Below are 25,621 nucleotides of genomic sequence, written 5' to 3'. Positions count from 1 at the left end.
ATCATGTATTCAATACTTTTTCCCTGTGTCATTGCATTTTATTACACATAACAAACTTCTGAACTTGTTTTGGTTTCTTTGTATGTTTGGATTGAATGAGTTGTTAGACATGTGATGGAAATTTCATGTGAATAGCACCTTTAAAAATATATAGAAAAATTGTGAAGTGTTCAATACCTATTTTCCTGCTGTAAATGCCAGACAGATTGTAGCCTTACTAAAAAAAAAATTTGAATGCCTTTTTTTATAGTTTTTTTTAAAATTGGACATTAGCCACATTTTGTTTTATGTTTAGCCTTTTAAAAAAAACTTATATTCCATGAGAATATATATTTCAGTGTGTTTGCATACACTCAATTTAAAACATTCCTATGTCTGTTCTGTGTTCTTCAGTGAGGATATTCCCATCCAGACATGTTTTCTACCAAACAGAAGCAGTCAGTAAGCCAAGTGAAACCTGTGCAGTGTATGTATATGTATTTTGATCTGCAATTCATGAAAATCCTATTAGTTTATCAAAATATATTCTTAAGCTTTCAGTGCTTGTGAGCCAGCCCCTTTTCATGCCAGTTTCCCTCCTCTCTGCTGCTTCCTCTGCCATCAGCATGAATCATTTCTGACAAGCTTTTCCTGACAACAAGAGAAAAAAAGGTAACAGGGGAGGGACCTCCAGCTGATTGACAGCAACAGCTCTGAGCTGTGTGGAGGATAGTAAGAGTGTGAGAGAGTGTGTGTGTGTGTGAGAGTGTGTGTGTGTGAGAGTGTGTGTGTGTGTGTGTGTGTGAGTGAGAATGTGAGTGTGTGTGAGTGTGTGAGAGTGTGTGAGTGTGTGTGAGAGTGTGAGTGGGTTCCCTCCAATCAGCTCTCAGAACTCACCTCACTTAGCTCTGCAGGCTGCAAGTTCAGCTCTGTAACCAGTTTTCTAATCTCTCAGACAAGCTGATAATTTCAGCACTTGAACAGAGTAGATAAGACTGCAGATACAGGTATGTCTAATGGAGGTTTTGTTTACTCTCTGTGTATCACAGATTGGTATAGTATTTATCCCCCCCCCCCCAAAAAAAAAAATGTTTTTGGATGCAACGTACAATAAAAAGGCAAAATTTGTTAAGTTTTGAATACAGTGGAGCAGGATTAGAACACCTCTTATTGCGGTCTGTGCTTTCCTATCACTTCTTGTTTGGCTATGGGACAGGAAGTGAAGGTAAATCTTCCCAATGGGACACAGATGACAAAAAACAGACTGACAGGGGTTATAACACTCTCTTACTCTAGCCAAAAATGTTTTGCCTATAGTTCTGTTTTAATAAATCTGCAGTCATTTAAAGGCTATGGCCTGTCTACAGATTGCAGCTACATTTAAAATGACCAGCAGTGCTAACTAAAACATTTTTTTGCATTTTGTGTTTTTCTGCCTATCGCATTTTTCATTGTAATCAATAGGAACACATTTAAAATGTCAGCATGCATTGATTCATATTGCCATGCATGTCAATGTGTGCTGTAATGCACACCATTACACATTATGCATATTTTTGCCATGATTTGTCATGAATGCTTATGCGTTTGTTTTAATAAAAAAAACTTCAGGCAAGAATGCAAAAAGTGTGAATTCAGCCTAAAAAAGGCACTGTATCCACATGTCCTTCCATTAATTCTGCTCTATTTAAAACATACCACGTCCAGCTCCACCACCTCCTCTTCCTTTCATCTGCTTCTGTTGCTGCATTCCACCGCGACCTCTGCCCTTTGACATCACTTCTTCTTTCACCATATCAATAATTTCATCAGGGATGCGCAAGTATTTAATTGTGCTACCACGTATGTAGCACTCAGGCATTCTCCAAAATTTGTCACCATCCTGTTAAGAATAATTTAAACCCATATCAAAACCCATTTACTATTACATCCCCTACTTTTACCACTGTCATACAAAACGTGATAAGAAAACCAAACATTCAAATATCATTTTTAAGCTGGTCTGGATTTTTCATGCAGTGTGTAGGCACCTATTAGATGTGCTAGCATTTATGCCAAAGGCAAGTGGAGCTAAGGGGGAGAGGAGGGTTATTAAAGGCTGTTTGGAGTGAAAGCAGAACTAAACCCTCCTATTCAATACTACAAAAAAAAAAAAAAAAAAAATGGTCCCATCCTAACAAGCGTTTAATCCTCAGTTGCCATGGTGCTGCACACGTAATTAGTTAGGACACCAGCCATTTGATGGCTTAAGAGTTCAGTTCGATTAGGAGCAAGAGTAACTGTGACCAGTTATAATAAATGGCATGCCTCAAATGTAAGTTTTCCAGAACCATTAAATTGATAGGTTTACTTCCACATTAGGCATCATTCACAACATAAAAAAGTACAGAAAAACTGATGGAAACTGACTAGCAGATTTCACTTGCAGAGACACAGGTTTACATCAGTTTTCATTCGCGTTTCAATGAGTTTTATACACTTTGCAGATTCCTGCACAGAATAAATCTGCACATGACACTGTTGTGGTGTGAATAGGGCACATAGAGAACAATTGATTTTGTTGTGCCCTCCCAGAACACGTGCAGAAAAACTCACGTCTCTGCACAAGGTGTGAACAAGGCCTTAAAAAAAGTTTTAATAGGAACAAAATGGCATTTAAAAAAACCATTGTTTAACTCAATTTTGACAGCTAGGAACTGCTGGCGAAGCAACAGGGAAGCAGCAGCAGGCAGACAGAGACAGGATGTGCTGTATACTTTGATAAAAGTATTTTTTTGGGTGGACACAGCACACCTAAGTCGGGGCTGAAAAAAAATTTGAGGCACCAGGTTGCCATGGGGATTAGAAATTGCATCCTGGTGCCTGGGTTAACCCACTGCCTCCCATAGACTTCAATGGGAAAAACGCCATCCATGGACTTTAATGGGAAAACTCCTGCCACTAGCAATCCTATGTGAACACTTATCTCCGCATGCCACTCTACTTTATCATTTGCAAGCCTGGAATGCACTGACACAAACTCGCCCAGGACCCTTTTTACAATGGCACTGAAAACACAATATGCGTGGATCTCATCTGTGTAAACCACCTCAACAGGAAAAAATATCCAGCCTTTCGTGGCAATCTGAGTTTCAAAACAAATCCAGAAATCACATACATAAACCAGGATGGCATTTTGGGATTGCGGCAAAAATCGCTGTGATCGCAAAATGTGGGTTCAGGTACCATTTTTAATATGCGTGCGTGGTGCAGTTTTGCCGTGATTGTCACGTCACAAAATCACATCGCAAGAAGTCCCAGGTGCTAACAATCCACGCTATGAAAAAAAAGCAAAGTTACACTTACAGTAACACCTTTTCCCGGACAGTACAGAGACTTCGGCTCCTCCCCACTTGAGGAAACATCTCCACCTAGATTAAAAGTGCGGCCTCCCCTCACCAACCTCAGTTCATGACTTAGCACCTTCGGTCACCTGGGGAGACAATACAAGACACACAAAAGAAAAAAAAAACGTACCGTATAACCAAACGATAAAAAGGGTGGGTGACTGGAGCTGTCCTGAAAGACTCCTGGAAAAGTTGTTACCGTAAGTGCAACTTTGCTTTTTTCCCCTCCCAGTCTTTCAGGACAGCACCTTTGAGAGTATACACAAGCACTCATCCCTAAGGCGGGACCACCGCTTGCAGAACCTTGCATTCGAAGGCCTGCTCCTCTACCAAGGCCAGGTCAAGTCTGTAATGCTTAACGAAGGTGTTATAATTGGACCAGGTAGCTGCCCCACAAATCTGTCCTGTGGTTTCGCCAGCCAGCCAGCTAGCTCAGCGTACATGGCCCAGGTGGAGTGTGCCACAATGCCCTCCGGGACTTCTAGACCCTCGGCTAGATATGCCTGTCTAATTGCCAGTCTCATTCACCTAGCTAAAGGTGTACCTAGAAGCTATACAACCCTTTCGTGCTCCTGAAAATGATACAAAAAGGGTGTCTGACTTCCTGATCTCTTTAGTCCTATCTAAATAAAGAACACATGTTCTAACATCCAATGAGGGGGTTAGAACAAAATGACATTAAAGTAATCTCTTGGCCTCAATGAAATCTCGAGGCTATCTTGGGTAAGAAGACCCAGGTCCATCCTAAACATTACCCTCACCACAAAAATCTGGAGGAAGGGGACCCTAATTGATAGGGCTTCCAACTCACTCTCCTTGCTGTAGTAACCGCTACCAGGAATACTGTCTTGAGGGTCAGGATTTTGAGGGAACTTGAATCCAGGAGGTTCAAAAGGAGGCCCTGTCAGAACATTGAGCACTGTTGTCAGGTTTCATTTCGGAAAGGGCCTTCCTCTTACTGGATTTTGTCTGGTCAAGGACTTAAAGAATCTCGCCACAAGCTCATCCCTGATTAAGGGAGACTCGAGGAATACGCTAAGAGCCGAGCCTTGGCCTTTTAGCGTACTCACTGCTAGCCCCTTGTTGGCTCCCACCTGCAAGAATTCCAGGACTGAAATCAAGCTACATACTTCTGAGGAAGTCTCTGAAATTCCAGGCGGTACCCCCTGCTCACTATAGCCAGGATAAAGGGACTGGAAGACACTACTTCCCACTGTGGGAGGATTTATCTTCTTCCCACTGGGGGAACACCATCATTGAGATTTTTGGGGCTGCTCAGGACGATAGGGAAAAAAAAAAAAAAAAAAAAAAGGAGAAAAAAAAAAAAAAAAAAAAAAAAAAAAAAGAATCGCTCCTCCCCTGCCCCTTCCTTCTTGCCCCAGGGCCTTTTCTGTACCTCTGGCCTAATGGCCTGTACCTGCTTCTGGGGACAAAATTCCCCCCCCCCCCCGCACCTGGAGCTTTTCTTAAGGGGTAAGGCCTTTTTCTTGTCTGCGGTGCGATCCGGGCCAAAAAGAAGATCCCCTTGTGAACAGAATGCCACAGAGTTTAACCTTGAAGGCAGTGTCCCCTTGCCATGCCTTAAGCCACAGGGCCGATGACCTCGCTGTCATACTTACCGAGTCTACTGAGGCATCTGCAATATAGCCAACCCCCTGTAGCAAGGTCTGGAAGGAGGCTAATATCTTGTCCTTTGGGGATCCTGCCACAATATGGGCCTGTAGCTGTGTGAGCCAGTATTCCATGTTCCGAGCTACCACTGTAGTGGCCATGGCAAGCTTTAAGTTGGATAGTGTGGAATACCAGGACTTTTTAAAGAAGGGAATTCGCCCTTCTGTCCATGGTGTCAGACAGGACCCCCATATCCTCAAAGGCAAGATAAATTTTCCTGGCTACCTGAGAGAATACTGCATCCAGCTTGGGGTTTTTATTCCACACCGCAGACTAATCCTTGTCAAACGGGAACCTGTGTTTGAAAGATTTAGCAAAGAAAGGCTCTCTCTCCAGAGCCTGCCACTCTCTCTTTATAGATTCTTCCAGCACCTCATGGACTGGGAAGACTATGCTGTTCTTCCTCCAAACCCAGATACATCTGATCATGCAACATGAGGGGCTGCTTATCCTCTAATCACCAAGGTGGCATAAATAGCTCCCAGTAAGTCATCAACCTCCTCCAGGGACAACTTATATCTAGAGGCGCCTCTGGACTTGCTAGAGGGACCCTTCCCTTCAGAGTCTGCTTGGGAATCAGAGTCTGGGGATGGATCCTCATCCACCAACTCTGTTCCAGGACTCCCCGTGCTTCCCTGCTGGTCGCTAGGGAACCCTCGATCTGTTGGGGGGGGGGAGTGAGCTCTGTGTCTGAGGCAGATAAAATTCTCAACCAGGGACCTAAAGGAATCAAAAAGGAGCCTTCAGTTCCCCGACTTAGCCAGGTCCCATTGGGAAGGAGCTTCCTCCTTAAGCAGGCCCTCTATACAAAACCCACACAGCACCATCGTCCAGGAATTGTTGAGGGTCACTCTGCATGAGGGGGTGTAACAATTATGCACAATAGAGACATGGAAGCTGTACACGACAGCCATCTTGTTAAGGTCTCAGCCATGTTGTTTTTCATGAACAATCATCTTTCTTCCCTCCTCTTGAAAATGGAATTTGTGGCTGTAAGTTGTAACGAACTTCAAAAGAGCCTCTTATCTTAAATAAAACACAAGAGGCCAGCTCCAGAGCTGCAAACCACTAATTAATCTTGGCAGGATGTCTATTTTTCAGGAACCATGAAAACCACTTTCCTCTGCCCTATCCTAAATTAATAACTCAGTCCAGCCACCACACATGACCTGTTAGGCCATTAAAACTCTAGGAATGCAGAGCGTGCCATAAAACATCTATTCCACATACAATTCATAGAATTCAACAGGAACTGGGCACATTAATATTCGGTATACAGGTGAAACTCGAAAAATTAGAATATCGTGCAAAAGTTCATTTATTTCAGTAATGCAACTTAAAAGGTGAAACTAATATATGAGATAGACTCATTACATGCAAAGCAAGATAGTTCAAGCCATGATTTGTCATAATTGTGATGATTATGGCTTACAGCTCATGAAAACCCCAAATCCACAATCTTAGAAAATTAGAATATTACATGCAATCAATAAAACAAGATTGTACATAGAACAATATCGGACCTCTGAAGAGTATAAGCATGCATATGTACTCAATACTTGGTTTGGACCCCTTTTGCAGCAATTACTGCCTCAATGCAGAGTGGCATGGAAGCTATCAGGCCTGTTGCACTGCTGAGGTGTTATGGAAGACCAGGATGCTTCCTTCGGCCTTCAGCAGCCTTCAGCTCTTCTGCATTGTTCGGTCTCATGTCTCATCTTTCTCTTGGCAATGCCCCATAGATTCTCTATGGGGTTCAGGTCAGGTGAGTTTGCTGGCCAATCAAGCACAGTAATCCCACGGTCATTGAACCAGGTTTTGGTGCTTTTGGCAGTGTGGGCAGGTGCCAAGGCCTGCTGGAAAATGAAGTCAGCATCCCCATAAAGTTCGTCAGGGGAAGGAAGCATGAAGTGCTCCAAAATCTCCTGGTAGATGGCTGCGTTGACCCTGGACTTAATGAAGCACAGTGGACCAACACCAGCATATAACATGGCTCCCCAAATCAACACAGACTGTGGAAACTTCACAATGGACTTCAAGCATCTTGCAGTGTGTGCCTCTCCATTCTTCCTCCATACTCTGGGTCCTTGGTTTCCAAATGAGATGCAGAAGTTGCTCTCATCAGAAAAGAGGACTTTGGACCACTGAGCAACAGACCAGGTCTGTTTTTCTTTAGCCCAGGTAAGATGCTTCTGACATTGTTTGTTGTTCAGGAGGGGCTTGACAAGAGGAATACGACATTTGAAGCCCATGTCCAGGATCAGTCTGTGTGTGGTGGCTCGTGATGCACTGATTCCAGCCTCAGTCCACTCCTTGTGAAAGTCCTCAACACTTTTAAATGGCCTTTTCCTGACAATCCTCTCCAGGCTGCAGTCATCCCTGCTGCTTGTGCACCTTTTTCTTCCACACTTTTCCCTTCCACATAACTTTCTATTAATGTGCTTTGATACAGCACTTTGGGAACATCCAACTTCTTTTGCAATTACCTTTTGAGGCTTTCCCTCCTTATGGAGGGTGTCAATGATGGTTATCTGCACAACTGTCAGGTTAGCAGTCTTTCCCATGATTGTGATTCCTATTGAACCAGACTGAGAGACCATTTAAAGGCTTAGGAACCCTTTGCAGGTGTTATGGCTAAATTAGCTGATTAGAGTGGGACACTTTGAGCCGAAAATATTGCACCTTTTCACAATATTCTAATTTTCTGAGATTGTGGATTTGGGGTTTTCATGAGCTGTAACCCATAATCATTACAATTATGACAAATCACGGCTTGAACTATCTTGCTTTGCATGTAATGAGTCTCTCTTATATATTAGTTTCACCTTTTAAGTTGCACTACTGAAATAAATGAACTTTTGCACGATATTCTAATTCTTCCGAGTTTCACCTGTATATTTGAATTGGGCATATCATGCCGAACCAAATCAAGGTCCTACATGACTATGTTAGCACATAGGAAAGGGGAGAAAGCAGTCTCTTCCCTCCTGGGTGATAAAAGTAGGCTGTGTTTGGTATCCCTGGGTTTGAAATATAATTCTGAATATTAATCTGCCAGTTGATAGATTACCACCTGCACATACTGGAAGTTATTAGTATGAAATTGTAGTTGGGACTTGGTCATAAACTTGGCGACCTCCTAGCCCCCATCCCCTAAACCGGATGATTGGTCAGGACTGACAACCCAGGTGAAGAGGAGCTCTCGTTTAACATCAATCAAGAAACATCCAACGGACTTGAGAGCCAAGGCAACATTTTTGCTCGGACAATTGGACTCTGCAAGTATTCTGCCTTCTTAACTGCTTTCTTTTATTTCTCTGTTGCTCTATTGTTCTCCTTATGTCTTTGTAACGTCTTTTCTGTAAATACTTTAATTGCACCATTTTAGTAATAAACCCGATTTTGAAAAAAAGTGCTGAAACTGTCTCTAAAGCTTTTAATGCAAACTAAAAGGAATCCCTGTCTCTTGAAGAGTTCTACTGTATACAATAGTCCTCTGAATATCCCTGTGTCTGTGGTGACAGTGTGTGTTACAGACGCTTATGCTAAAATCATAGTGTTATTGCTAGGATTTGTGGGTTTCCTCCTCCTCTGTAAAAAGGCGGTTGTGGCAGTGTGAAGGGTTAATTGCGTAATTAAACTAACCCAATAAGAATCGCTCTAAGGTTTGTGGTCCCGCGAGCTGGAAAATCTTTGTGCAGGGTGCGGCTGAGAGTGGCATTGTTACTCAAGTGATGGCGTGGTGTGAGATTGGCTGGTCTTTGGTCACGAGTTGGTGAAAAGGGCAGGGGTCAGGCACTGCGTTCTGTTACAAGGGGCACATTTTAGCCCTGTGGTGTGGCTTGGTCTTCTCCCTGGCTGTCACCTGAAAACAGTACACAGAAACGGGGCTCCCATTACACCATAGACAAGGCTGGCCTCCCTCCCATCCCCCTTTCCTTACGGCCTCTGGCAGGGCATGGGAATCTTCTAAGCTAAGACCCCCCTCCCACCCCCTGACCTTGTCCCTCTGACCACCAGGAGGGCTGAGGACACCCCCTGTAGCTAGGGGCCAATCAGATAGGGGAGAAAAAAAAAAAAAAAGAGCTCCTCTGAGCTACCTACCTGAGACTGGCTGATGCTAGTGTCACCTGGTCCCGGTGCCTCTGCTCCAGACATAGCCCGAGGTGGTGGTCTGCCCTGAGTAGCTCGCAGCTGCAGGACGCATCCCTCTGCACTCCGGTCCACGTTTCAAAGGACGCGTCCGGATGCCGTGGCCAGGGAGGAAGTCCCGCCTCTCAACCGGAAGGGACGTCTCCCCCGTCATCTGGCCCGGCCAGGAGCTCCACTTGCCGGCACACCACAGAGTGGCGGTACTTCTCCCTAGGTCCCCCTGGACAAAGAAAAGTGGACGCCCCACACCCCAATCCAGGCCAGCCTGGAAAAAAACCGCAGGTAAGGGACCCAACCCCCCCTCACGCCGAGGTGGCCAGTCCCTCCTTCCACAACCTGTGGAGCACAGAGTCGGACAGCACCTGGTCCAACTCCCTCGTCTCCCAGGAATAGCGCGACACCCTGGAAGGGCTTCCAAGAGGAAACACCATTACTGAGGTCGGTGTGGGGAGGCCGCACTTTTAATCTGGGTGGAAAAGTTTCCTCAAGTGGGGAGGAGCCGAAGTCTGAAAGACGGGGAGGGGAAAAAAAAAAAAAACTGGCTCCTAATTTTTACAAGTGGCTGCTAGATTCAAAGCAAATTTGTCAAGCCCTGGCCTAAGGTACAAATCTGGTTTAGAGATAGACACCTATTAGAAAACATTTGCAAAAAAATACGAGGGGCATTAAAGTCAAACCAGACTTTTGAGTTTATGTAATAAAATAACAAAATTTCAAGGAGTGGAAACTTTTTATTTTTCAACATACTCCCCTGCCACATTTATACACTCATCCCAGCGTTTAATGCCTGGGAAGTTTCTGCATAGAAAAATTTATAAGTACACCTGAATTATCCTAGGAGAGCCTCCTTCACTTCATCATCAAAAAGAAACAGCAGCTGTGACAAGCACAGACTGCTAAAGCAGGTAATTAATCACCCAAGCAGAGTAACTTATGCGCAACAATGTGACCGATCTTTATTAATAAATAATGGCATAAAAAAGATATCTTCTAATCCTGAACAGTTCTACATTTCTACCTAATAAAAAACACAGTACAAATAAAGCAATCTAGATTGCCGAGGTCATGCAGTTGTCAACTGTATATAGGAAGCATAAGCAGTCACTTCATCATCGTGTTCACTGTTCCCACAGAAAGATTCGTCTTGTGCAATATTACGACAGGTTATGTGTTGATAATCCAGGATCAGCTATTCCACACGTTGAATGTTCACAGGAATGACTGCTATGGGCTGGGATCGTCACTGATGGACGTACGGCCATCTTTGAAACGATTACACCATCCAAATATCTTCTGATGTTCATCCAGTTGTCGCATCTAAGGTAGCTACTGGTTGGTTCTTGCTTGGCTGTGGCACATTAGCTTCTGAGGCTGTCACGTTGCAATTGTTCTACTGACAGCTTCCATCAGTGGCCCCCTCTGCATTCCCTTAGTGGGTCAATCAGTTTTCCATAAAAGCTCCTGGCCAAGACAAACCGTACCAGTGGGGTGCCTTCCAGTTGCCATCTGCCTCCTTAGGCTAGCCCTCACACTTTTTTAAAGCTACAATATATGGACTGAATTGATAACAAGGCTTGTTGGTATGGAATGGTATCTCCTGAAGAGGTGAATGCTGCTTCACGAAACACGTTGAGATGTTGCACAAAAAGCTTGTGCCATATAATTTATGTATCATGTAGATTTAGCATTTTTTGTATACGTTATGAACTTGGTGTTTTCAGTATACTGACTTTTTGGAACAATTTTAAATGTTTTTTTTCTAACAAATAATAAAGAATGATCTTTTAACTACAATTTAGTGTGCCTCACAAAATCCCTTGGGCAATTTGTTCATTGTAATACGGTTTGTCAAACCTGACTACAAAAAGGAAAATAAATACAATATAAGTGCAAAAACAAACATACCCTAGAAGTACAAATGACTTCACGTAGATTGATGTTCATCCAATTGTCACAACTAACCAAGTGGCCATTGTAGGTTTCACCATTCTTTAATTCAACCAACTAATAAAGAAGAGGGAAAAAGTTAGTTTTTACACAAAACAAAAAAAGAAAAAAAACCACGACCAAACAGTATAAACTTGTGGACCTAAACATGGCTGAGAAACGTTAACAAAAGAAGAGGAAGGAGGAGGAAGAAGGAGGAGGAGGAGGAAGAAGGAGGAAGAAGGAGGAGGAAGAAGAAGGAGGAGGAGGAGGAAGGAGGAGGAAGAAGAAGGAGGAGGAAGAAGAAGGAGGAGGAGGAGGAAGGAGGAGGAAGAAGAAGGAGGAGGAGGAAGAAGGAGGAGGAGGAAGAAGGAGGAGGAGGAAGAAGGAGGAGGAGGAAGAAGGAGGAGGAAGAAGGAGGAGGAAGAAGAGGAGGAAGAAGGAGGAGGAAGAAGAGGAGGGGGAGGAAGAGGGGGAGGAAGAGGGGGAGGAGGGAGGAGGGAGGGGGGAGGGAGGGAGAAAGGAGGAGGAGGACAGACTAGACTCTCCTCATCCATATTGAGCAAGTGGATGGGGGAGACTTCCCCCTCCATCAGAATAAATTGATCAGCAATCCCAGCTATAGCCTGCAATGCTGATCGAGTGGCAAAAATCTGACAGGGTGATTGTACAGTAGAGTAAAACAGTAGTTGTACAGTTGTCAATCAACATCTTACAGCCACTCTGCCCATACCTGGAGCAAAATTCAGCTGGTCCCTGCCGAACCATCTGAATTTTGATCCATGTATTGCTGGATTTATACTGTATGTCAAACCTCTCAGGCTTAAAAGGAGAAGTACAACCAAAGCTCATGGCTGTACTTCTATGGATCACAGGAGTGCAGTTCATTCTGCAGTCCTGTGACCCATTTTCAGCTGACAGCAGGCTAGAGCCCACTGTTGGCTGACGTCACAGAGCCGGTCCAGGCTGGGGAAAGACTGCAACCATATGCTCAGGATCCACCCAGGAGCCTTGACCAGCATGTGGCTAAGTCTCTCAGTAAGTCGCAGAGAGCCTGAGTCAGCTGTTCCTGCCCCTCCACAGCCCAACACTTCAGTGGGTGCAGAGCTGAGTAGTGACTGACAGCTCCGGCTCTCTGCTGAGAGCGATGGGGAGAACTGAGCAATCAGGGGTGTTTGATCGCTCAGTTCCCAGCCTTAGCGCGTGGGGGCAGATGCAGCATCAGAGAGGGCAGGTTGCACCCACCTAGCCTAGTATGATTTAAAAAAAAAAAAAAAACAAAAAAAAAAAAAAAAACACCCATACTTCTCTTTTAATAAATATGATTAAAGGGGAACTATACTCACCTCAGCTCCAGCGAGGTGTGGCGTTCCACTGCTCCCTGCCCGGCCATTGGCATCTTCGGGCGGCTGGCTTCTGGGTCTCAATCGCCGGCTGTTGTCATTGGCCGAGTGGGGATGACATTTGGTCAGATTTGGCATTGCCGAATTTGTACAGTGAACTCACTGTACAGGGGCGGGAAGGCAAGTAACGTTAATGCAGAATAGACAAATGCCTTGCTTGTTCACTTTTTTTTTTTTTTTAATCAAAAGTTCCACTAAGTGGCAAAAGGTTGGCTGGGTAGACAAACATTCATTGCTCCAAAAAGGCACACAAATACTGTAATAGAAGTCAGCATTCAGAAAGTCAAATAACCACCATAGTGGACATATTCAGATAATTTCTCATCCATGTTAAAAAGTTTAATAAATGCTGGAACTTTGGATATTTTTCCTCAAAGTTTGGGACAAAATTAAAATATTAAAGACCATTTTAGGCACTATGGCTAAAACGAATACTACTTCCTAATTGCAAAGGCAAACAATTCCAAACGGTTGGTATTTTTGTCGAAGATAGCTGTGTGTATGATTCTCTACCTGAAATTCTTAAACACACTGCACATGCCCCAATACTTACAACTAGTGGGGAAATGTTAAGGTTAAAAAAAATATAATATAATATATATATATATATATATATATATATATATATATATATATATATATACATACATACATACACACACACACACACACACACACACGTATATACATACACATACATACACACACGTGAATACATACACATACATACACGTACACGTGAAACTCAAAAAATTAGAATATCGTGCAAAAGTTAATTTATTTCAGTAATGCAACTTAAAAAGGTGAAACTAATATAGGAGAGAGACTCATTACATGCAAAGCAAGATAGTTCAAGTCGTGATTTGTCATAATTGTGATAATTATGGCTTACAGCTCATGAAAACCCCAAATCTACAATCTCAGAAAATTAGAATATTGTGAAAAGGTGCAATATTCTAGGCTCAAAATGTCCCACTCTAATCAGCTAATTAAGCCATAACACCTGCAAAGGGTTCCTGAACCTTTAAATATTCTCTCAGTCTGGTTCAGTAGGAATCACAATCATGGGAAAGACTGCTGACCTGACAGTTGTGCAGAAAACCATCATTGACACCCTCCATAAAGGAGGGAAAACCTCAAAAGGTAATTGCAAAAGAAGTTGGATGTTCCCAAAGTGCTGTATCAAAGCACATTAATAGAAAGTTATGTGGAAGGGAAAAGTGTGGAAGAAAAAGGTGCACAAGCAGCAGGGATGACCACAGCCTGGAGAGGATTGTCAGGAAAAGGCCATTTAAAAGTGTTGGGGACTTTCACAAGGAGTGGACTGAGGCTAGAGTCAGTGCATCAAGAGCCACACACAGACATATCCTGGACATGGGCTTCAAATGTCGTATTCCTCTTGTCAAGCCACTCCTAAACAACGTCAGAAGCCTCAGAACTGGTCTGTTGCTCAGTGGTCCAAAGTCCTATTTTCTGATGAGAGCAACTTTTGCATCTCATTTGGAAACCAAGGACCCAGAGTATGAAGGAAGAATGGAGAGGCACACACTGCAAGTTGCTTGAAGTTCAGTGTGAAGTTTCCACAGTCTGTGTTGATTTGGGGAGCCATGTCATCTGCTGGTGTTGGTCCACTGTGTTTCATTAAGTCCAGGGTCAACGCAGCCGTCTACCAGGAGATTTTGGAGCACTTCATACTTCCTTCCGCAGACGAGCTTTATGGGGATGCTGACTAGGTTTTCCAGCAGGACTTGGCACCTGCCCACACTGCCAAAAGCACCAAAATGTGGTTCAATGACCATGGGATTACTGTGCTTGATTGACCAGCAAACTCGCTTGACCTGAACCCCATAGAGAATCTATGGGGCATTGCCAAGAAAAAGATGAGACATGAAACTGAACAATGCAGAAGAGCTGAAGGCCGCTATTGAAGCATCCTGGTCTTCCATAACACCTCAGCAGTGCCACAGGCTGATAGCTTCCATGCCATGCTGCATTGAGGCAGTAATTGCTGCAAAAGGGACCCAAACCAAGTACTGAGTACATATGCATGCTTATACTTTTCAGAGGTCCGATATTGTTCTATGTACAATCCTTGTTTTATTGATTGCATGTAATATTCTAATTTTCTGAGATTTTGGATTTGGGGATTTCATGAGCTATAAGCCATAATCATCACAATTAAGACAATTCACGGCTTGAACTATCTTGCTTTGCATGTAATGAGTCTATCTCATATATTAGTTTCACCTTTTAAGTTGCATTACTGAAATAAATGAACTTTTGCACGATATTCTAATTTTTCGAGTTTCACGTGTGTGTGTGTGTGTGTGTGTGTGTGTGTGTGTGTGTGTGTGTGTGTGTGTGTGTGTGTGTGTGTGTGTGTGTGTGTGTGTGTGTGTGTGTGTGTATATATATATATACACACACACATACACATACACATACATACATACATACATACACACACACACACACACATATATACAGTCAGGTCCATAAATATTGGGACATCGACACAATTCTAACATTTTTGGCTCTATACACCACCACAATGGATTTGAAATGAAACAAACAAGATGTGCTATAACTGCAGACTGTCAGCTTTAATTTGAGGGTATTTACATTCAAATCAGGTGAACGGTGTAGGAATTACAACAGTTTGCATATGTGCCTCCCACTTATTAAGGGACCAAAAGTAATGGGACAATTGGCTTCTCAGCCGTTCCATGGCCAGGTGTGTGTTATTTCCTCATTATCCCAATTACAATGAGCAGATAAAAGGTCCAGAGTTCATTTCAAGTGTGCTATTTGCATTTGGAATCTGTTGCTGTCAACTCTCAAGATGAGATCCAAAGAGCTGTCACTATCAGTGAAGCAAGCCATCATTAGGCTGAAAAAACAAAACAAACCCATCAGAGAGATAGCAAAAACATTAGGCGTGGCCAAAACAACTGTTTGGAACATTCTTAAAAAGAAGGAATGCACCGGTGAGCTCAGCAACACCAAAAGACCCGGAAGACCACAGAAAACAACTGTGGTGGAAGACAGAAGAATTCTTTCCCTGGTGAAGAAAACACCCTTCACAACAGTTGGCCAGATCAAGAACACTCTCCAGGAGGTAGGTGTATGTGTGTCAAAGTCAACAATCAAGAGAAGACTTCACCAGAGTGAATACAGAGGGTTCACAACAAGATCTAAACCATTGGTGAGCCTCAAAAACAGGAAGGCCAGATTAGAGTTTGCCAAACGACATCTAAAAAAGCCTTCAAAGTTCTGGAACAACATCCTATGGACAGATGAGACCAAGATCAACTTGTACCAGAGTGATGGGAAGAGAGAGTATGGAGAAGGAAAGGAACTGCTCATGATCCTAAGCATACCACCTCATCAGTGAAGCATGGTGGTGGTAGTGTCATGGCGTGGGCATGTATGGGTGCCAATGGAACTGGTTCTCTTGTATTTATTGATGATGTGACTGCTGACAAAAGCAGCAGGATGAATTCTGAAGTGTTTCGGGCAATATTATCTGCTCATATTCAGCCAAATGCTTCAGAACTCATTGGACGCCGCTTCACAGTGCAGATGGACAATGACCCAAAGCATACCGCAAAAGCAACCAAAGAGTTTTTTAAGGGAAAGAAGTGGAATGTTATGCAATGGCCAAGTCAATCACCTGACCTGAATCCGATTGAGCATGCATTTCACTTGCTGAAGACAAAACTGAAGGGAAAATGCTCCAAGAACAAGCAGGAACTGAAGACAGTTGCAGTAGAGGCCTGGCAGAGCATCACCAGGGATGAAACCCAGCGTCTGGTGATGTCTATGCGTTCCACACTTCAGGCTGTAATTGACTGCAAAGGATTTGCAACCAAGTATTAAAAAGTGAAAGTTTGATTTATGATTATTATTCTGTCCCATTACTTTTGGTTCCTTAATAAGTGGGAGGCACATATGCAAACTGTTGTAATTCCTACACCGTACACCTGATTTGGATGTAAATACCCTCAAATTAAAGCTGACAGTCTGCAGTTAAAGCTCATCTTTTTCGTTTCATTTCAAATCCATTGTGGTGGTGTATAGAGCCAAAAATGTTAGAATTGTGTCGATGTCCCAATATTTATGGACCTGACTGTATATATATATATATATATATATATATATATATATATATATATATATATATATATATATATATATATATTTTTTTTTTTAACACACACACTCATGCTTAAGTATGACTAAAGGCAAAACAGAACTTTAGACTTCCTATAAAATTCCTTAACTTGGATTACAGTACATGACTTGTATTCTTAGACTGTTTAACAAGAAATTAGGAGTTATCAGGAAGGGCCAAAAGAAGGAATGCACAGGCAAGTCAAAATTTCTATTATCCAAATCCTGGTCTGGTGCACTGGCGGTGTGGATTCACTGCAGTTAAAGAAAAAAAAAAAAAAAAAAAAAAAAAAAAGACCTGTACGATTTCTGAGCAGTGCAGCCCGGATCTGGTTCGAATTACAGGTTATTGACCTCTATGGGATCCATTTCTAAACCGCACATGTGTGAACAGGATAAAATCCTAACCTAATCCTGTCCTGAACCTGATGTATACCTGACCAATACTGTATCAATTAGCTGTAAAACCTGAGCCTCAATCCACACGTATAGTCTTAGACCATAAGGATGTACCCAAGTATAGAGGGGGTTGGGGATCAACATAGCAAACAGACATGCCAAAAAGTTTTAAAGAACTCTAATAAAAACACATGACCGCTTAAAAGGCACCTGGCTGCTGAATCTCGCATCAGCAGCAGCCTGAATATCCACCTGGTGGAACCTGGAGAACACATGAACAGAGGACCAGTTGGTGGCCTTGCAAATCTGAGAAGCAGGTGCTTGATGATGAAAACCCCAAGACACCAAAAGCCCTGGTGAAATCAGCTCTGATAGGAAGGAACTCCATCCCCAAGGGTGTATGCCCTGGAAAAGAGTTGCCTGACCCACCTAGCAATGGTGGAAAGGAAGCCCTCTATAAGTGCCAACAGGCAGGACACAGAAGGACTCTGTAAATAGATGCTGTGGCTTTCAGGTAGGCTGACAGCCCTAACCACAGCTAGACAATGTGGGGAGATTTCCTTGTCATATTGAAACTGGACAAAGGAAGAAGAACAATGTGCTCATTAACATGGAAAGAAAAGATCACCTTGGGTAGGAAAGAAGGTCCTATTCTCAAAACCACTTTGCTGTTGTGTAAAAGAAAAAGCTCTTTACAAGAAAAAGCTGCCACCTCAGAAACATGCCTAACAGATGTAATGGCTACCAGGAAAGCAATCTTACAAGTAAGGTCTTCCAATGGAATATCCCCAATTGGTTGCAAGAAAGGTCTCTGAAGTAGAGAAGCACCAGGTTGAGATCCCAAGGTGACACAGCAGATCCAACTGGGTGATTTCCTGAGTGGAAACTCACATTTCAGCTCTCTGTGAAGAAGGTCTTCATGGCAGATTGCAAGGCAAGAAGATTCTGGAATAAAAATGGATAAAGTATACAACTGTCCCCTGAGAGTTCTCTGAGCCAGATGCTAGTCAAAACCAGATTGCAGAAAGGCCAAAATATATCTGACACTGTATTCTTTGCGACTTAGCTTCCAGTCTTTGCACCAGGCAAAGTAAGCCTTCCATGTGTGATGGTAAATCTTAGAGTTAGATTTATAAGAAATTCCCAGTAAGATTTACCAGTAATGGTATTTAAACAACCTCCACCAGTGCACAAAGAGAAAAACAGAAATGTATAATATATAAAAACTGAATTTCTTCAATCATTTTTTAGGACAGCAAGTAATAAAAACAAGCCTAACTCAGGGTGGGACAACTGCCAGTAGATCATTACTAATGAATCCTAGGTCTTTTTACAAGGGAACTTCCCTTCATAGAAGTATGGTTAAATAGATAAAAAAATAAATAATTCATACTTATCTAGGTGGATGCAGCTGTACCCTGTCAGCTCTGTACTGAGAACTGAGCGATTAAACATCTCCCTCTGAACTGGAGTGCTGGTGAGTGCATCTAGCGGCTCTCAGTGGCATGCTGCATTATGGTGGATCCTGACTTAAAGTCACGCTCTTTCCACAGCCTGAACCAGTTCACTGACATTAGCTAAAGCCCGCTGTCCGCTGAAAATGGGAAATGGGTGCAGAACAAATAAGCTTTGGCTATACTTCTCTTTTAAGTAACGGAGGTACCTGTGATCCTTACTTATAAGCCAAAAAAAGTTTGGTATATTCACCTGATAACTGAAGCCTTGGAGCCCTGTAAGCCCAATATTAGTGACACTAAACTACCTCATCTACTGAAGCCTTTAGTAGTGTCCAAAAGAAGAAGAAAAAAAACCCCCCAAACAAATGAAGTATATATTCTGTAAAAAATAAAAGCCCTCCTCAGATCTAAAGGCTCAACATTGAAGAATGGCAACATAACTTCCTGGGTCCTATAAAGTGGCCACATCATTGGATACACACTGTACGTTTTACAGCATCAGGCAGATACTTCCCACAGTGAAGCTGAAGCCAAACCCTAAGAGGTACTAACTGCACTAGTGGGGTATGTTTAGAAAGAAAAGGACAGAACATTTCACTTACCAAATTTTTCGCTCCATAAGACACACTTTTTTCCCCCCAAAAAAGGGGGAAAAAAATGTCAGTGCGTCTTATGGAGCAAATATGGAGCGGCCAGTCAGGTATTTCCATCGTCGCCACCATGTCAGAATACCGGGCCGGCCGCTCAGCTCTTCTCTCCTGCAGGACCTTACCTGTTCCTCTGTCCAGCGCTGTAGTCTTCCCGTGCCGGCTTCTGTGACAGCTGGGTGCCCACTGCGCATGCGTGAGAAGCGCTGCGCTTTGTGAATGGTCCGGCGACTTCTGGACACATGACAGGTCCCAGAAGGCACGGGGCCATTCACAAAGCGCAGCGCTTCTCGCGCATGCGCAGTGGGCACCCGGCTGTCACAGAAGCTGGTGCGGGAAGAAGCCAGTGTGCCCACACTAAAGAAAGGACAACTTCAGGTACCCGCTCCCCCTCCCTCCCCAAAGGTCCGCAGTCCCTGGCATTTTCCCTGTGCTGTGTCCGCAGTCCCTGGCATTTTCCCTGTGCTGTGTCCGCAGTCCCTGGCATTTTCCCTGTGCTGTGTCCGCAGTCCCTGGCATTTTCCCTGTGCTGTGTCCGCAGTCCCTGGCATTTTCCCTGTGCTGTGTCCGCAGTCTCTGGGCATCCCCTGTGCTGTGTCCGCAGTCTCTGGGCATCCCCTGTGCTGTGTCCGCAGTCTCTGGGCATCCCCTGTGCTGTGTCCGCAGTCTCTGGGCATCCCCTGTGCTGTGTCCGCAGTCTCTGGGCATCCCCTGTGCTGTGTCCGCAGTCTCTGGGCATCCCCTGTGCTGTGTCCGCAGTCTCTGGGCATCCCCTGTGCTGTGTCCGCAGTCTCTGGGCATCCCCTGTGCTGTGTCCGCAGTCTCTGGGCATCCCCTGTGCTGTGTCCGCAGTCTCTGGGCATCCCCTGTGCTGTGTCCGCAGTCTCTGGGCATCCCCTGTGCTGTGTCCGCAGTCTCTGGGCATCCCCTGTGCTGTGTCCGCAGTCTCTGGGCATCCCCTGTGCTGTGTCCGCAGTCTCTGGGCATCCCCTGTGCTGTGTCCGCAGTCTCTGGGCATCCCCTGTGCTGTGTCCGCAGTCCATTGGTTCAGAATATTTTTTTTCTTGTTTTTCGCCTCTAAAACCTAGGTGCGTCTTATGGTCAGGTGCGTCTTATGGAGCGCAAAATACGGTATTCTATGACTTATTCTATGGGCCTGAATGACGGGCGGTTTAAGCCACCTAGAATAGTGTAAAAAGAGGTAAGCAGTTACTTATGGAGACTTAGCAGAAAAATTACTAATAAGATCAGAGGGTTCAAAGATCAAAGAACAAGATCTGTGAACTGGCCTTGATAATATTAAAGGCCAACACTTAATCCACACCTGACTGGTGAAAAGTAAGGGCACATCTCCATGGAGTATTTCCTGGTACGAAACTTTGTTTCACATCCTGTGATCAATGATTTCTAAGTGTGTTTGTAGAGCTTGTGATAAAAGGATTTTGTAGCTGGAGAAGCACACTTTAACAACTCAGCTGTAAAATCCAGCAACCATGAAGCATAATCCTTAAGGCAAACTATCCCTGCAGGATGGAAAAACCAGTGGAGTCTACCAGTAGCTTGATAAGACATCAGCCTGGCTATATCATATCTGCCTGACTCAGTTTAAATCAATTAGAATGGATGGAATGCGGTCCATCCTGACCCTGCAAAACAGATGTTGAAGGAGCGCCTCAGCAGGATAGGCATAGTTTAGGCTGACATGATCCCACAGTGTCACCAAAGTTTCAAATGCGCTGACTAGAAGATACTCAGAGCTAAAACCATGCTGTTGGTATAGATAGATGGTCTCTGGGGAAAAAAAATAAATAAAAAATGGCTAGGTCAAGGCCAAGCTTTGATCAAGTAAAGACTGAAGAAGAGGCAGGATTTGTCCCACGTAGAACCTCGCAAAACAAAACTTCTATCCAATTGCAGACTGAGGGAACTCAATTTTCTTAGCTTTAAGAAGGGAATGACAGAATGTGTTAGGCCTCCATCTCTCAGGACCCAATGCTGTCAAAGTCAATGAACAAAAAGCAAGATTCTACACTAACCCTTGAGACAAAAAGCCCTATTGTCTGGAAGAGAACATTTCAGGAATCTGAAGAGGTCTAAGTGCCACGTTCTCTTGGCCTAGTTTGGGGCAATGATTATTACCAGAAGGCTCTCAGTTTCTATTCTGTGGAGTAACCAAGAAAGGTGTGGATCAGCTATAACTGGTCCCACACAGCAAACAGGAGGGATATTCAACTGTTATTGTTTCCTGTAGAAGGAGGTTAGTGTCCTGGAAGATGATTAGAGAAACACCCCTATTCTTTAGGACCTAGTTTTCAACAGCCAGGTTATAAAGCCAGTCAGAATCAGAATAGTATAGGGGGCCTTGGGCTAGTCTGTTTGGAACAGAACAAGACGTGTTCGCCAGATGTCTGAGTAGGTCTGTGTACCACAATCTTCTGGGCCAGTTTGGTGTGATGAGGATCACTAGAACCCTTTCCTCGTCTTTCTTGAAAATGAATCAACCAGACATCCATAGAATAGATCCATAGAGGATCCCTTGTCTTGGTTACAAATCTGTTCAGCTTGTTATTGAACCTGAGAGGTCAGGATGTCCACATCTGGTTCTCCTCACCTTTAACAGAAATTTTGAAGGATATCTGGGTGCAGAGACCACTCCCCTGAATGTAGGCATTGGCAGCTGAGGACGACTGCCTACCAACTGTTGGGGCAGCTTGACTTCTGGTGCCCCCTTTACATAACTGTTGTAGCATGATGATACCTGGACTTGGTGACCTTGTAAAAGGGTGGTCCAGTGTTGTAGAGGTAATTCTTCCTGAGGGACCTTATGGAAGCAACTTTTCTTGGGGAAGGAAAATTATGGCTTTGGCTGTATGCCTGCCTGGATTAGACCCAGGTACTCCAGATGGCAAGGGGGCTGGAGAGCAAAGCTGGAAATCTGATTATCCAGCCAAAGGTTTGAATGAACTGCATCATCCTCTGGGTGTTGGTAGCCAAGGTTGAGTCAGAGGAGTCCTTCAGTAGAAGGTTGTCCAGATAACCTGTGACATGAATGCTCTGGGTTTGTAGGGTGCAGAGGAGAGCCAGAGTGGTAGCTCTACCAATTGAAAGTGATGGTCTCCCACAGAAAAATGCAGAAAACCTTGGTGCGAGGGGAATATGGCGATGCATAGATTAGCATCTTTACCGATGTCAGAAACTTGCCTTGTCTTAAGAGACACGACGACAGATCTGGTCAACTCCTTAGTACACAAAGAACCAAGTCCATTAATTTCATTATAAGGCAGATGCCGACGCGCGCCCCCCCCCCCCCATTTGTTTTTGGGACTAAAAAAAAGCCTTGAAACTGTTCTGCAAAAGAACTGCTACAACCACTCCTTGTGCCAACATTGATGCAAGGCAACTGTTAAATCTGCTTACTTTTGGCTTGAGACTTGTAGATGGAAGGTAAGAAGCAAGGAGGGCCAGCAATAGAAACTATTTTGTACCCCTGACCCTGTGGAGAGTTGGGTACTGTTAGATAAAGACTAGTGCTCATTGTCAATTAGTATCTATTAGAAAACATTTGTTGTGAAACCAGCTTGTGCCTCAAAATGCAGAGAAGGGAAAATCCTTTATAACCTCTGTTACAAAATCAGGGTCCTAAACACTCACTCCATATTATTCTCAAGGAAAGAAGTTCAACTTCTGAATTCTGAACAGGGTCAAGGGGAATAGAGGATGTGTAGTATTTCTCCTGTCTGGAAACTGAAGGTTCTAGGAGAATTTAGATGTAGTGGCAGAAAAACCTACTTTATTGCATGTCTGAGAGGGAGTCAGAATCAAATAATGGAAGTGAAGTTTAGATTCTGTTGCAGACCATCTGTGCAAAGCATGCTATCTGGCCCTTTTACCCCAGCTTCTTTGCATCTGTGGTCCACCATTGCCAAGTGAGGGTACTCACAAGTGGCGTGTTGAATAGCTGGAGTAGTGTGTATCCTGGGCCAGGTTGGGTGGGGCAACTGGTGGCGAGTAAGTTTTGTGACCGGCTAGTAGGTATGGACTCTAAATTTTAACCCCTTGGTTATATGGTGTGCACTGGGTTTTTTGCCAGTGTCCTTTCAACTGAAGGTAGCTGCATAGAACCCATGGCATAAGTAGAGAAGTCTTCTAGGCTAGATAGAGTGGACATGGATTAGAACATCTGTCAGATTGCAATTGCTGTCTGACACGGTTAGGGAATTCACCCAAACCAATCTGTCACCAGAATGGGAATGGAGGGAAATCTTCCAATGGGGAATTTGTTCTATTGACAGAAGTCAGGACTGTAACTCTACCCTGCTCCATTGAAAGTAGAAATCTTAGTTCTACTTTAAACAAGCCAATTGAAAACCAAGTACTTTAATAAAATAGATGATCAAAAGGACTACATACCATAGGATGGTTTTGCGCCGTCTTTAACAAAGATAAAGGAAGCTGCAAAACAAAAAACATAGTACACCATAAATGAAAATGTTACAGTACGAACACATACAGTTGTGCTCAAGTTTACATACCCTGGAAGAAATTGTGACATTTTGGCATTGATATTGAAAATATGACTGATCATGCCACAAAATGCTCTTTTATTGAAGGATGAAGATCATACGAAGCCATTTATTATCAAATAGTTGTTTGGCTCCATTTTAAATCATAATGATAACAGAAATCACCCAAATGGCCCGGATCAAAGGTTTACACCCTGGAATGTTTGGCCTTGGTACAGACACACGGGTTAAAATTCCAATTAGAGGTTAATGTCCACATCTTTGGCTTTTTAAATTGCAATTAGTGTCAGTGTATAAATAGTCAATGAGTTTGTTAGCTCTTACATGGAAGCACTGACTAGACACTGAGCCATGGGGATCAGAAAAGAACTGGCAAAAGTCCTGCATAACAAGGTACTGGAACGTTATTTTAATGTGTGGGGAGAAAAAAAAACCCCTGCTCTAGCAAAAGGGTTAAAGTGGAATTCCAGGTTATACCCAACCAATCTTAAAATGCTCCCTCCTCCCTTCAAACACCTGATTAACCTGTGTAAAAATAAAGCTGCTCTGGTTCCTGCTCCCCTGTATCAGCTGTATGGGAGAGTGACGTCACCCATAGGCTCCTAAGGCCCATCCGTTGTTGGCGCTCCCTCCTCTCCCCTTCAGCTGCTGCTGGCTGACAAAGGGCAAGCGGATCAGGCCAAGAATATTCGCATTTTACACAGGTTAATCAGCTTAGCTGTTAGGAGGTTCAGGGTCACTAATTTGCAGCATTACTAAACCCCAGACCCTGCATTCACTATATCTGTTCTCCCACACTTCACAAAACAAGGAACTGCAATTACTTTAGTAGATATACTGCTAAATACATTTTCTCATCAAGTCTTGTGACTAGTGTCCAACCGAGCACTGATTAAAGCTTGTAGGAGTTTTTATTCTGCTCTGACTGTCCTATGAGGTTGCATAACCCCTGACCCTCTATCTGGACAGTTCCGATTGGTCCTGTGCTGAACATGCACCCTCCCAAAGAATAACAAACTGTCTAGCAATACACACTAAACTGAGCATGTGCAGAGTGCCCCTTAGATTACAGATGGATTGGGGACAGTGGAAGATCAGAGAAGACATGATCACACAGCTTGCTTTTTTACATAATGCAGAGGATTAACCCCTTAGCTCCCAGTGAGTGCACCAAGCATGCTTTACTGCATATACATACTGATTGTACTGTTGTGGGTTTATTATCACTTTACGGTTAGTTAGGTGTACCCACTTGAAACTGAACAGTTTGCTGTTCCTCTAGTATACCCCACACACATACAGAAGTAGAACATCTCCCACCTACAAGGAAAGATTAGGGCATTGGAGCCTTCCATTACACAGCTTTCACATAAGCTCGTCTACCCTAAACCAGCCCACTACAGAGGGACATTAATATTTCACTCGGGCATGTTCTACTAGAATGGTCTTCCGGTAAACGTTCCCGGAACGATTGCACGTACCATCTTTCACTTTGTCCCGCGTTCCCGGCACACACTTCCTCTCTGTTGCTCGGACAACCCACATACGAAAGAAACCGTCCGTTTGACTGACAGAACTTTCCACCTATCAAAGAGCACGTCTTACGTCCACATAAAAGCTTTCCGCTTGCGCTTTAGCATTTAAACACTAGAGCCAAGAGTTCTACGCTTCCGGCGGCCATATTTAAGAAGACCAGGTTTTTTTTAAAGATGGTTTTTGGGCTGTGAACACATGTATAGAATACAACAAACAGAAGTGATGCAGATACACATACACACGAAGAAAATTCATTTTTGATACATTTTAGATAGATGTTTTTGATCAGGGAGAGGTGAACGTGTATATTAATGAAATACTGCTCTTTGGCTTAGGCAAGCCGTACATTATACAATTTTCTTGAGAATT

General features: G+C 43.6%; 1 protein-coding gene across 1 annotated transcript in view; it reads right to left on the bottom strand.

Annotated features, from left to right (window-relative positions):
- Nucleotides 1–25,316, bottom strand: part of LSM4 (LSM4 homolog, U6 small nuclear RNA and mRNA degradation associated) — a 30,615-nt gene extending 5,299 nt beyond the window's left edge. The window contains exons 1-4 of the mRNA XM_089670021.1: nt 25,198–25,316; nt 23,604–23,645; nt 11,094–11,192; nt 1,678–1,861 (exon numbers count right to left, since the gene is read on the bottom strand). Of these exons, the coding sequence (XP_089526147.1) occupies nt 1,678–1,861; nt 11,094–11,192; nt 23,604–23,645; nt 25,198–25,200 (328 nt within the window). The 5' untranslated portion in view covers nt 25,201–25,316. The remainder of the gene's footprint in view (nt 1–1,677; nt 1,862–11,093; nt 11,193–23,603; nt 23,646–25,197) is intronic.
- Between the last annotated feature and the right edge of the window lie 305 nt (nt 25,317–25,621).

Source organism: Staurois parvus, unplaced genomic scaffold (genome assembly GCF_062004578.1).
Source record: "Staurois parvus isolate SC_StPar_1 unplaced genomic scaffold, SC_StPar_1.0 ptg000086l, whole genome shotgun sequence".
In the NCBI taxonomy this organism is placed as follows: domain Eukaryota; kingdom Metazoa; phylum Chordata; class Amphibia; order Anura; family Ranidae; genus Staurois; species Staurois parvus.
This window is presented reverse-complemented; position numbering and strand designations above follow the sequence as displayed.